The sequence below is a fragment of the Rhineura floridana genome, chromosome 1 (genome assembly GCF_030035675.1).
Source record: "Rhineura floridana isolate rRhiFlo1 chromosome 1, rRhiFlo1.hap2, whole genome shotgun sequence".
In the NCBI taxonomy this organism is placed as follows: domain Eukaryota; kingdom Metazoa; phylum Chordata; class Lepidosauria; order Squamata; family Rhineuridae; genus Rhineura; species Rhineura floridana.
The window spans coordinates 286,812,940-286,826,470 of NC_084480.1; the positions used below are offsets into that span (position 1 = coordinate 286,812,940).

Genomic DNA, 13,531 nt, shown 5'->3' on the forward strand with positions numbered 1-13,531 from the left:
TATCCCTTATATACCCAGTCAATCAATGCGCTCTGCAGGTGAGGGCCCCCTGCAGATACCATCTTATCAGGAGGTTCATTTCGTATAACATAGGAAACAGACCTTTAGTGTGGCGGCACCTACCCTGTGAAATTCCCTCACCTTAAATATTAGGCAGGTGTCATCTCTGTTATCTTTTCGGCACCTTTTGAAGACTTTCCTCTTTCAATAAGTCTTTTAAGTTGAGACCTATCCCAGTCTGCATCTGTGTTGGAATTGCTTTTTAATATATATTTTAAACAATATATATATTTTAACCCTTTTTTAAAGCTGTTTTAAAAGCTGTTTTTTAAAAAAATGTTTTTAAAGTTGTTTTGTTTTGGTGTATTTTAAGGTCTGTTTTTATGATGTTTTGATGTGTTTTTAGCGCTTCTGTTTGCCACCCTGGGCTCCTGCTGGGAGGAAGGGCGGGATATAAATCAAATAATAAAAAAATAAAAAATAATAATTTGATATGGGAAATATTTAATTGCCAGTTTAGGAAATGAATAGGATTTACTCCTAAAGCCAAGAGTACTGAGGATCATACCCATACAGTACAAATCCTGTTGAAATCAATAATAAAATTCCTATTGATGGCAGTGGACCAGGGTTAAATGGAGGCAATGTGTCTCTGAATGTCAGTTTCCGGAAATTGCAAGAAGGGAGAGGGCTCTTGCGTTTTCAATAGGCATTTGGTTGATCAACGTGAGAACAGGCTGCTGGACTAGATGGGCCATTGGACTGATCCAGCAGGCTCTTCTTATGTTCTTAAATCTTATAAGAAATTTATTTCCTCTTAAACACAGTTTGCACACATTCGATTATAAACATTGCTGCCCTGATTGGGTTGCTTGTGATGAATATGGAGCTCAGATGCACACATGGATTTCCTGCCCATCCAGCTGTGATATATAGCAGACAATTGTTGTGTAAGTTATACAGATTCTTGCCAGTCCCACATGCCTCTTGTATTTCTCTTTGACACAAAGGAGGGCTGCTTCAAGAAGAGCCTGATATCTTTCTTCATGAGATACCAGATTAGAGAGTTAACTGTGGTGTCACAGTTCTTTGGAGGGAAAAAAAGATTCTTGACAGATAAAAGGTTGTAGCTGTAGAGGAGCCATAAACATCCTGCTTCTTATGGTCCAGAAAAAATTATGCTAGTTATGATGCTATAAATTAAATGAAACATTTACAAATAAAATTACTTTTTCAGGACCATAACACTTATTCTATATATTAGAAATGATACAAAATAAATGAGAGACTTCCTAGATTTGGTGGCCAAACTATATTTTAAAAATTTTATTATTATTTGGTGGCCAAACTATTGAATTATGTATTACTGATAATGCAGGTCCCTTGGCAAATTTGAAAGCTAAAATCTACTTTTTATTTATTAAATGTGTTTGTAATAAATTATTTGAATAAAGCCACTAGCTATATGGAAATGTGAGAGAAACCGTTTTGGAATATCATAAAAATCTGAGCTTTCCATAATGCTCACTCATTTAGTTCAATTCAGCTAAAGCTTTTGAAACCAGTGGTATATATTACTTGTCATTAATTCATCCCATGGCTTTCAGTAGGATTTAGTGGTGACTAATTTTGGTTTAATCAGGCTATTATGTATCAAGAGAAATAAACCAGGTTCTTGAATGTATTATGTCTCCTTTTATTTTTAAGAATCACGACCTTTATCAGTTCCAGTGAAAGCCATGTTAAGCTCATCTGAAAGCTGCAAGAAAAGTTCTGAGGAAAAAATGAAAGAATTTATTGGAGTGCTATGGAATGCAGTTAAACGCCTTACACTTCAGGTAAGATGTAAGGGGAAAATGAAGTATTTAAAAACACTTAATTCTTTCTAGAATCTTAGATTATTTTGAAACTTCAATAATATAACTTCCCATGTTTTATTTATATAAGGAGTGATGAAACCAAATGTAAGCACTTGGAGCCCCTTCAGTTAAAATGGGAGCAGAGTTAAGTATAGTCTTCTGTGGATTGTCCTGTGTGTGGTCACATGTAGCAATGACAGTACAGTATATTGGCTTTGAGATTTCTACAGTGCCTTGTTTGTGTATATACTGTGCAGGACAACTCAAGGTCTTCTACAAGCGGCAGGTTAGTGCTGCTTGTCAGAACTCCCATTATCCAAATATTCAGTTAGCCATAGGTTGCATCCTATCCTCAGAGCTTGGAAAAGTTACTTTTTTGAACTACAACTCCCATCAGCCCAATCCAGTGGCTATGCTGGCTGGGGCTGATGGGAGTTGTAGTTTAAAAAAGTAACTTTTCCAAGCTCTGCCTATCCTTTGATTAAAATAATAGTAAATCTCACTGGTTATTATGGGAACCAGTGAAAAAGAGCTCCCACTCCAGCATACTGCAGGCTTTTGCTCTATTACATTTCTCTTCCACCTGTATTTGAAAAACCCTAAAACATTGATTTTCCACTACTACAGATTCCCTTGCTTATCTGTATCCTATTTGAATAGGATGACTTTGTCATCAGTCATAAATACTTATCTTTTCAACAGAAATGATAACAGTATTTTTTTTCTGTCAGAGGTTTTTTTGAATTCATGGCAGTGGGTGGCTTTTATCATTCATTTTAATTTATCACTAACAGTGTCTTTCTGCTTGTTGTCAATCAAGATATAAAGCTAGCTCCTTATTATCTGCTGTTAGCAAACCGGTAGCCAGCCTCAGGAAAACATGCTTCCTCACAGCTCCTCCCTTGATTGCCCAAATAATCCCTTCCCCCTAAATTGCACAGATGTTGACTAAGAGTAAGGCTTGCTATTAAACCAGTTATCTGCCACCTACTTTTATTTGTGTATTAAAGTATTTCTATATTTAGTCAAAAAGCCTCTCAGAGTGACTTACAAAAGCCGGTAGTAAAACAGAGTCTGCCCTTAGCCTTAAAATCTAAAAGACATGAAAGATGAGGAAAAAGGGATTGGGGGCAGGGGGAGGAGGGAAGAAACCAGCTCAGGCACCAATTCTTAAAGTTATTGTTCTTTTAGCATAGTTATATAGTTCTGCCTGTGCAGATTTGGGCTGTCTTGAAGAGCAACTCTTCCCCAGGAGAACTCCACCCATCACCCCCAGATCAGATGTGGGAGTGCCTAGGAGGAAAGGGCTGCTCCTGCCACACAGTTCTTTCCTCAAACAGCTTACTTGATTGCAGTTGGAATCCTCAGAGAAGGGCGCTCGATAGAGTTGCGCTCCTCCCTCATTGATGTCCATGGTGGTTCATAGTTTTGAATACTGATTTAATGGAACCCCTTGCTAATCCCAATTAAAATTAATAGCAGTACTGCTTAAGGGCAGTTGGGGATATGCTGCCATTAAGGTGTGTATGTTCCCATTTTTGCTAGTTTGCTAATCATATTTGCAATGTGGTTAGGGAGCCAGTATTGCATCTGTTCTGGTTCTTGTTATAGTGCCCAAGGTATTTTTTTCCTGTTTTAACAATGGTATAGCATCCTCAGAATCCCATCATCAGTTACTAAATATAGAACTACAAACTGAAAAGACTTGAAAGCTATTCTTCTCACTGTAGTCAGGCAGGACTTATTTGAGTGTTATACAAAGTTCTGGACCATGACCTTGTCTCTAGAATGTACTTTGGTCACAGGGTTTGGGTATAGTGATTTTAATTTTACAGGATGACTAATATAGACTGAAGAAGAAGTCCTGAGTTGTCAACATATGAAAATATGAAAGAGTTGTTCTTTCACTTGTAAATAAATGTGTTTAGAACAAAAACACCTGGAAAGTTTATTTGCATCCAAGGCTAGTGTCTGCTTAGCCTTGGTTGTTTTTGATGGTCCATCATGACCACTCTGTAAACTGGGCTTGTTGTAAGCAGTTATGTTGTCAACAAAAAACACTTCTAAACAAGGGCTTTTTTCTATAGTCGTTGAAGGCTTCAGTGTATTTATTTATTTATTACATTTATATACCGCCCCATAGCCGAAGCTCTCTGGGCGGTTTACAGCAATTATTAAAAACAAATATACAAATTTTAAAACACAAAAAACAATTTAAAAACACAATTTAAATTTTTTAAAAACAATTTAAAAATACATGCTAAAATGCCTGGGAGAAGAGGAATCCTTGCAGAATGTAATCCTTGCAGAGTGTCTTTTGGCAACTATAGCATGGGGGAGGGAAATATTCACTTTTCATGTGTTCCTGGTACTAACAGTTGCTAAAGTTATGAAGTAACATAAGCACAATTATTTTTAATTGGTTGTTAATGCTTTGTTTCAGTGAGAATAATGAGGGCTCGACATTTCAACCAAACGAGTTAATCATGAGTAATAGTATGCTGAGTGCCAACCAAATGAGTCCACATTTTTACTAATATGTTTCAGATAAATACGTGATTCTTAAAATGTTCCTTAAGTACTTTATAAGATGAATCCTTGGTTGCTGGCTTTGGTCGCCTTGGTGGATGACCTACGCAGAGAACTGGACAGGGGGAGTGTGTCCCTGTTGGTTCTGCTGGACCTCTCAGTGGCTTTCGATACTATCGACCATGGTATTCTTCTGGGTCGCCTTGCAGGGATGGGACTTGGGGGCACTGTCTTGCAGTGGCTCCGTTCCTTCCTGGAGGGACAAACCCAGAAGGTGGTGCTGGGGGATTCCTGTTCGACCCCTTGGCCGTTGGCCTGCGGGGTCCCTCAGGGTTCAGTTTTGTCCCCTATGCTATTTAACATCTACATGAAACTGCTGGGAGAGGTTGTCCGGGGGTTTGGGGTTCAGTGCCATCAATATGCTGATGACACCCAACTCTATTTCTCTTTTCCACCTAATTCCAAGGAATTTTAAACCAGTGCCTGGCTTCAGTGGTGGACTGGATGAGGGCGAACAAATTGAAGCTTAATCCAGACAAGACAGAGGTGCTCCTGGTCAGTCGTAGGGCGAATCAGGGAATAGGGATACAGCCGGTGCTGGATGGGGTTACACTCCCCCTGAAGACACAGGTTCGCAGTTTGGGTGTGCTCCTGGACTCAGCTTTAAACCTGGAATCCCAGGTTTCTGTGGTGGCTAGGAGTGCTTTTGCACAGTTAAGATTAGTGCGCCAACTGTGCCCATTCCTTGAGCCGTCTGATTTGGCCACGGTGACACATGCCTTAGTTACATCCCACTTAGATTACTGTAACGCGCTCTACGTGGGGCTGCCTCTGAAGACTGTTCAGAAACTTCAGTTGGTTCAACGTGCTGCAGCCAGAATGTTAACTGGGGCAGGTTGCAGGAACCATACAACTCCCCTGTTAAAAAAGCTCCACTGGTTGCCAGTCTGTTTCCGAACACAATTCAAAGGAAACTTCACAAAAATGAGGGGATTGGTAAAAAGAAAGCTGAAAAACAAAGTCCAGAGGGTCACATCACTCGAAAGTGCTTGGAAGTTGTTTAAAAACACTATATTAGAAGCTCAACTGGAGTGCATACCGCAGATCAGAAAAGGTACCGCCAGGGCCAAGAAGATGCCAGCATGGTTAACGAGCAAAGTCAAGGAAGCTCTTAGAGGCAAAAAGTCTTCCTTCAAAAAATGGAAGTCTTGTCCAAATGAAGAAAATAAAAAAGAACACAAACTCTGGCAAAAGAAATGCAAGAACACAATAAGGGATGCTAAAAAAGAATTTGAGGAGCACATTGCTAAGAACATAAAAACCAACAACAAAAAATTCTATAAATACATTCAAAGCAGGAGACCATCTAGGGAGGCGATTGGACCCTTGGATGATAAGGGAGTCAAAGGTGTACTAAAGAACGATAAGCTAAATGAATTCTTTGCATCTGTCTTCACAGTGGAAGATATAGGGCAGATCCCTGAACCTGAACTAACATTTGCAGGAAGGGATTCTGAGGAACTGAGACAAATAGTGGTAACAAGAGAGGAAGTTCTAGGCTTAATGGACAATATAAAAACTGACAAATCACCGGGCCTGGATGGCATCCACCCGAGAGTTCTCAAAGAACTCAAATGTGAAATTGCTGATCTGCTAACTAAAATATGTAACTTGTCCCTCGGGTCCTCCTCCGTGTCTGAGGACTGGAAAGTGGCAAATGTAGACTTCCGGGAAGGGTGACTTAGCCTGTGCCTGCTTTTGAGACGGGCTCCTGCCTCAAAAGAAGCTTATTCAGATATATCAGTCAGTTTTTTCTTTTTTTTTTGACTGATTAAACTTCTCCCGGGTAGGGAGAAACGAAGAGATTAACCTCAAAGCCTATTTTTGTTGGGACGACCAGATCTCATTAATTTATGGGACGAGGTCCAGCCGACGATTTATGGGACGGATTTTCAACAGCAAGCTCTATCTGTTAAAGCGAACGTTCATCTTATCTTCTAAGAGAGAACGCACTAACAGGCAAGCACCCTTCTTTCTATATTTTTCTTTTACTTGACTTAAATTGTTGCTGTTTAAAAGAGATTTGCCAGATTGATCAGTTTTTGACATCTCACTGGGGAGCCATAACTTCTCTCTGCTACGCACTAATTAATAGCTTATCTCTGTTTTTGTTGCAAAAAGCTGTCCTGGATTTGCATTCTAAAGATATACACAGAAGAGGGATTTCTATTCCAGATTTTTATTTTGAAAAATATTATACTGTTTTGAGACTACTCTCTTTTTGGTCTATTTTATTTTGACGAATCTGTTTCTTGACGATTGCCATTAATTGTTTCGATCCTGGGAACTGCATTTTGTTTACTTAACTATTGGAGAGATAAGGCTGTCTGCTCTGTTTATACTGTGATGTCACCAAGTTTGGAGAATTAACCCAATTGTTGCTGAAATAAGAAGTGGTTTTCCTATATTTTTCTTTTAAAATGGCAATTAAGAAAGTGGCTGAAAATCTGGAAATAACTATGTTTCATAAAATAATGGATGAGATTGAGATAATGAAAATTGAATTGAGTAAAATGAAGCAGGAGATTAAAGATATAAGGGTCCCTGTGAGAGAGGTGACCCTGGAAGGGGTCCCTGTGAGAGAGGAGACCCCGGAGATTGGAACAGGGGTCCCTGTGAGAGAGGAGACCCTGGAGACTGGAATAGGGGTCCCTGTGAGAGAGGAGATCCCGGAGATTGGAACCAACGTGGAACAGGAACAAGATTTGGAGTTTATGGACTTTAGAAATAAAATCTATTGTTTGGAACTCAATGTTATCTCTGAAGAAATGAATGAAGATTCTAGAGATAAAGTTATCAATGGCATGGATAATCTTTTGGACTGGAATGATGTGATGGAGCCCAATATAGAGAAAATCTATGGAATTAACTGCAGCCATGTGACAATGGAAAAACTTTTAAGAGATGACCCAGTGTATTTTGAAAAAAAGAACAGAGATATGATTTTACAGCAGTATTTCAGCAACCTATTCAGAATGGATGGCAAGAAAATATTTGGGATAGAGGTAATTCCCATCAGACTCTTACTATATGACTATGGCTTTGACAGCAAGATTATTATGGAATACTGATAATGGAAGATTGGATATTGAAATTACTGGACTTAACAAGACTACTGAAGATGGAAGATGGAAAATGGAACTAATAGAGATAATAGAACAATGGCTACTGAAATTATTGAACCTAACAGATTCTGATGTGATGGATTAATTGAAATGTTTATTTTGACTATGGTTATGACAATAAGATTATCATAATTAGTAATGAGATGGATTAATCGATATGCTTATCTGGAAAAAAAAATTGATAGATATATTTCTTAAAGAATTGAAACCTCTCTTTGACTTTTTGTGGAAAGAATAAAGTAATGTTTATGAGATTTGATGATTAAGTAAGATAACTACTGGAGGAAAGTGATTTTATAATATGACTTAAGAGACAGGATTGTTATATATTATAGACTTATAACTGATTTGATCTTTGACAAATGGGAAGTCAATATTTTACTCTTTATTTTTTATTTTTTATTTTTGTTTTTTTTTCTTTTTTTCTTTTTGTTTAACTATTTTTGATTTTGTTTTTTGTCTTTGAATGTTTTATGATTTTGTCTTGTATGTTTTATGAAAATCTGAATAAAAATTATTGAAAAAAAAAAAGAAAGTGGCAAATGTAACACCAATCTTCAAAAAGGGATCCAGAGGGGATCCCGGAAATTACAGGCCAGTTAGCTTAACTTCTGTCCCTGGAAAACTGGTAGAAAGTATTATTAAAGCTAGATTAACTAAGCACATAGAAGAACAAGCCTTGCTGAAGCAGAGCCAGCATGGCTTCTGCAAGGGAAAGTCCTGTCTCAGTAACCTACTAGAATTCTTTGAGAGTGTCAACAAGCATATAGATAGAGGTGATGCAGTGGACATAGTGTACTTAGACTTTCAAAAAGCGTTTGACAAGGTACCTCACCAAAGACTTCTGAGGAAGCTTAGCAGTCATGGAATAAGAGGTGAGGTCCTCTTGTGGATAAGGAATTGGTTAAGAAGCAGAAAGCAGAGAGTAGGAATAAACGGACAGTTCTCCCAATGGAGGGCTGTAGAAAGTGGAGTCCCTCAAGGATCGGTATTGGGACCTGTACTTTTCAACTTGTTCATTAATGACCTAGAATTAGGAGTGAGCAGTGAAGTGGCCAAGTTTGCTGACGACACTAAATTGTTCAGGGTTGTTAAAACAAAAAGGGATTGTGAAGAGCTCCAAAAAGATCTCTCCAAACTGAGTGAATGGGCAGAAAAATGGCAAATGCAATTCAACATAAACAAGTGTAAAATTATGCATATTGGAGCAAAAAATCTGAATTTCACATATACGCTCATGGGGTCTGAACTGGCGGTGACCGACCAGGAGAGAGACCTCGGGGTTGTAGTGGACAGCACGATGAAAATGTCGACCCAGTGTGCGGCAGCTGTGAAAAAGGCAAATTCCATGCTAGCAATAATTAGGAAAGGTATTGAAAATAAAACAGCCGATATCATAATGCCGTTGTATAAATCTGTGGTTCGGCCGCATTTGGAATACTATGTACAGTTCTGGTCGCCTCATCTCAAAAAGGATATTATAGAGTTGGAAAAGGTTCAGAAGAGGGCAACCAGAATGATCAAGGGGATGGAGCGACTCCCTTACGAGGAAAGGTTGCAGCATTTGGGGCTTTTTAGTTTAGAGAAAAGGCGGGTCAGAGGAGACATGATAGAAGTGTATAAAATTATGCATGGCATTGAGAAAGCGGATAGAGAAAAGTTCTTCTCCCTCTCTCATAATACTAGAACTCGTGGACATTCAAAGAAGCTGAATGTTGGAAGATTCAGGACAGACAAAAGGAAGTACTTCTTTACTCAGCGCATAGTTAAACTATGGAATTTGCTCCCACAAGATGCAGTAATGGCCACCAGCTTGGACGGCTTTAAAAGAAGATTAGACAAATTCATGGAGGACAGGGCTATCAATGGCTACTAGCCGTGATGGCTGTGCTGTGCCACCCTAGTCAGAGGCAGCATGCTTCTGAAAACCAGTTGCCGGAAACCTCAGGAGGGGAGAGTGTTCTTGCACTCGGGTCCTGCTTGCGGGCTTCCCCCAGGCACCTGGTTGGCCACTGTGAGAACAGGATGCTGGACTAGATGGGCCACTGGCCTGATCCAGCAGGCTCTTCTTATGTTCTTATGTTCTTATGTTCTTAAAGTGCTGGTGGTGACCTATAAAGCCCTATACAGCTTAGGTCCAGGCTATCAGACCGTATCTTCTTGTATGAACCTGCTCGGGCCCTGAGATCTTCAGGAGAGGCCCTTCTCTCAATACCCACGCCCTCTCAAGTACGACTAGTGGGGACACTTGATAGGGCCTTCTTGGTGGCTGCCCCTAGGCTTTGGTATTCCCTTCCTAGGAATGTAAGAATAACCCCCTCCTTGCAGTCCTTCCGGCGTCAAGCAAAGACCTTTCTATTCCAACAAGCCTTTGGTTTTGACGGCTGCTAAAGATAGGGCTTGACGGGAACTTTATTGCTAATGCCTAATTCCTCCATTTTTAAACTGGTTTTTTAATTCTCTTTTAGCTATAAGTATGAATGGTTTTAATATTGGAATCAGTTTAATTTTTTTTAAATCTAGACTCTGTATGTTTTAATTATATGTGTTTTTATCTGGAAGCCGCCACGAGTTCCAGTTTTGAAAGGATGGCAGGGTATAAATAAAGACAATAAATAATAATAATACTTTGATTTTCTTGGATGAATTCTTCATCTTGAAGTTGTTGAAGATGATGTAAGGAGAGGTGCATTTTAGGGTCTCTAACTCTCATGCCCCTTATCCAACTACTGGTAATTTCTAATTTCTAGGTTCTAAAGTTTATTACCCAATCATAAGAGCTTTACTTCTGGACGTTCCCTACCCCCCAACCCACCCACCCCTAGCATAGTTTACCATTTTTGAAAGGGATGTTGCAACTGTTTGAGGCTGGCAGTTGTTGAGAAGCTGGCACTATAACTTGCTGGAGACAATGATGCGGGTGCATTATAGATCAGGGGTGGGGAATCTTTTTCAGCCTGAGAGCCTCATTCCTTCATGAGCAACCTTCCAGGGGCCACATACCAGTGATGGGTGCAGCCAGAGGCAAAAAATAGGTGTGCCAACTTATGTGACTCATAGCTTTGTACAGAGGCTACATTGAAGCCGTACACAATTCAGACATCCAGGCAAGTAAGAGTATCATAGTTCACAGATGCAAGGCAAGCATCACAGTTCATGGATGCGTTCCATTCAGACAAAAGGAGTTAAGGAAGCAGTGGAGCAGGGCTGGTGAGTGTGTGGCCTGGGATTGAACCTAGTAAGGGGAGTCTTGAGGGCTGGAAATGCCCTGGAAGACCTGATTTGGCCCCCAGACCTGAGGTTCTCCACACCCATGATAGATGTTACATACCTCCCTCAATTACACCTCCATGGTTTTGCAGATTTTAAATATTATATTTGCCATAGATTAATCTAATATATGTACAATTTAGAGTCTTAGACAACCTTTCAATTATAAAATACATAATTTAACATTTAAACCACGTAGATGTACTTATGTTTCCTATAAATATGAGCTGGAAAGACCTAGTTCAAATCTTAGCTGAGACATGACTCTGGGCATTTCAGTGAAGCTACTGGCTATGTACATACCATACATTTAAAGCATATGCTTACCGCCAAAGAATCATGGGAACTGTAGTTTGTTAAGGGTGCTGGGGATTGTAGCTCTGTGAGGGATAAACTACAGTTCCCAGGATTCTAAGTGCTTTAAAAGTATGGTCTGTATGCAGCTACTATCTCTCAGTTTCAGTGAAGATACTATATCTCAGAATATATATTAAGTATGGAGACTATAATACTGGTTTTATGCAGCTTTGGTGTAAAGATTGCTGACAAAATACAATTGAAATGTGTTTTTAAATGCCATATTAATACTGTATGCTATCATTTTAATAGTATATTGCTGTTTTTCCAAGTAGGAAATAAACACGTCCCTGTTGTATAACTTTAAATTCTTATTTAGTTCAGTTTGAAGCTATACAACAGGAAAATTTTAGTTTCTTACTAGATGTTATTATCCTTGTGGAGATGGATACACTTTTGAGTTTTAGACATGTTCTCAAGTACGCAAAATATATGTTTTACTTACATTTTCTGATTTTGAAGGTGCATTGGCTGCCCTACATAGCTCCGTTATTAGAGAGTGTGGTGTAGCAAGCACAGTCCTTAAATGTAGTCAAAAAGGAGGTGATTCTTTTTCAAGAACTTGTAATAATTCCTTGTCTTTAACATACAACTATGTTCGGTATTGGCAAAAGAACATGTTGCTACCAAAACTGAAATATGATCCTTGAAACAGAAAGGATGTTGCCATGGAAAAATAAAGTAACACTCAGTGCAGCTGTGATGCATTAATGAATAGGATATTTTTTTAAAAAGATCATTTGTGTTTGGTGTGGCTCAGAGGGTCCCAACCAGATGGTTTCCATGAATAGGATCTGACCCCCAGCTTGAGGACTTCTTACTGGCAGATTACTTCATTTTCTTTCCCTTGGATTGTCAGATCCTTACATTAATGTAAGATTTACTGCTGCAAATTTATATTCAGTTATATAAATCAGTCACATTTCACATTAAATTCACAATTTTAGGCATACAGTTTAATAGTTATTTTTAAAGTGTAAAAAGATTTATTTGATAGCTTTAATATAAGCTATTGATGTAACTTTTAAGAGTACAGGAATTTTAAGATATTTAAATTACATAAATTTTAAAACACTATTCGTATCAATAAAGTGATCTGATACATTTTCATTTAATCAGACAACTAATAAATTTTTAGAAGTACTCTCCCCTTCTTTACTGTAATTTGTGTTAATATGCCAAAGAGCATATTCTTTTGTATGAGTGTATTTGCAGAGTGTGTATGTGTGTGTGCACACATGCACACACATGTAAGTGCAGTTAGTTGGAGTCCCTAGACATAGATGTGAGCTCTGTGGGTATGTCTCAATATCTTATATATTCATGTGCTTGCAGGACTGCACATGCCAGCTGATTCATGTTCAGATAGTAAATATAGATTTACTGTGGATAAATTTATTTTGGACAGGAATTCCATAATGTCATAGAATGAACTTATACATATGCACAAATAAATGAACACCAATTGGGGTGAGATTATTTTCATATTATCATTATGTGCCTTCAAATTGATTTCGACTTATGGCGACCCTATGAATCAGTGACCTGCAATAGCATCAGTTATAAACCATCCTGTTCAGAACTTGTAAATTCAGGTCTGTGGCTTCCTTTATGGAATCAATCCATCTCTTGTTCGGTCTTCCTCTTTTTCTACTCCCTGCTGTTTTTCTCAGCATTATTATCTTTTCTAATGAATCATGTCTTCTCATGATGTGTCCAAAGTATGATAACCTCAATTTCATCATTTTAGCTTCTAATGATAGTTCTGGTTTACTTTGTCTTTTTTGCAGTCCATGGTATCCGCAAAGGTCTCCTCCAACACCACATTTCAAATGAGTTGATTTTTCTCTTACCCACTTTTTTACTGTCCAACTTTCACATCCATACATAGAGATCGGGAATACCACTATCTGAATGATCCTGACTTTAGTGTTCAGTGATACATCTTTGCATTTGAGGACCTTTTCTAGTTCTCTCATAGCTGCTCTCCCCAGTCCTAGCCTTCTTCTAATGTCTTGACTATTGTCTTCATTTTGGTTAATGACTGTGCCAAGGTATTGATAATCCTTGATAAATTCAATGTCCTCATTGTTAACTTTAAAGTTACATAAATATTCTGAAGTTGCATAAAAATTCTGTTGTCATTATTTTAGCCTTCTTGACGCTCAGCTGTAGTCCTGCTTTTGTGCTTTCCTCTTTAACTTTCATCAGCATTCGTCTAAATAATTACTGGTTTCTGCTAGTAGTATGGTATCGTCTGCATATCTTAAAATATTTATATTCCTCCTTCTAATTTTCACATCTCCTTCATCTTGGTCCAATCACACTTTC

General features: G+C 38.5%; 1 protein-coding gene across 17 annotated transcripts in view; it reads left to right on the forward strand.

Annotated features, from left to right (window-relative positions):
- VPS13B (vacuolar protein sorting 13 homolog B) overlaps positions 1–13,531 on the forward strand; it is a 590,935-nt gene that overhangs the window by 271,548 nt on the left and 305,856 nt on the right. For all 17 annotated transcript variants that reach the window (XR_009759752.1, XM_061603977.1, XM_061603987.1 and 14 more), the window contains one exon: positions 1,708–1,838. Coding sequence is in view for 16 of the 17 variants with exons in the window: in XM_061603977.1 (XP_061459961.1) it covers positions 1,708–1,838 (131 nt within the window). In the remaining variant the exon portion in view is untranslated. The remainder of the gene's footprint in view (positions 1–1,707; positions 1,839–13,531) is intronic.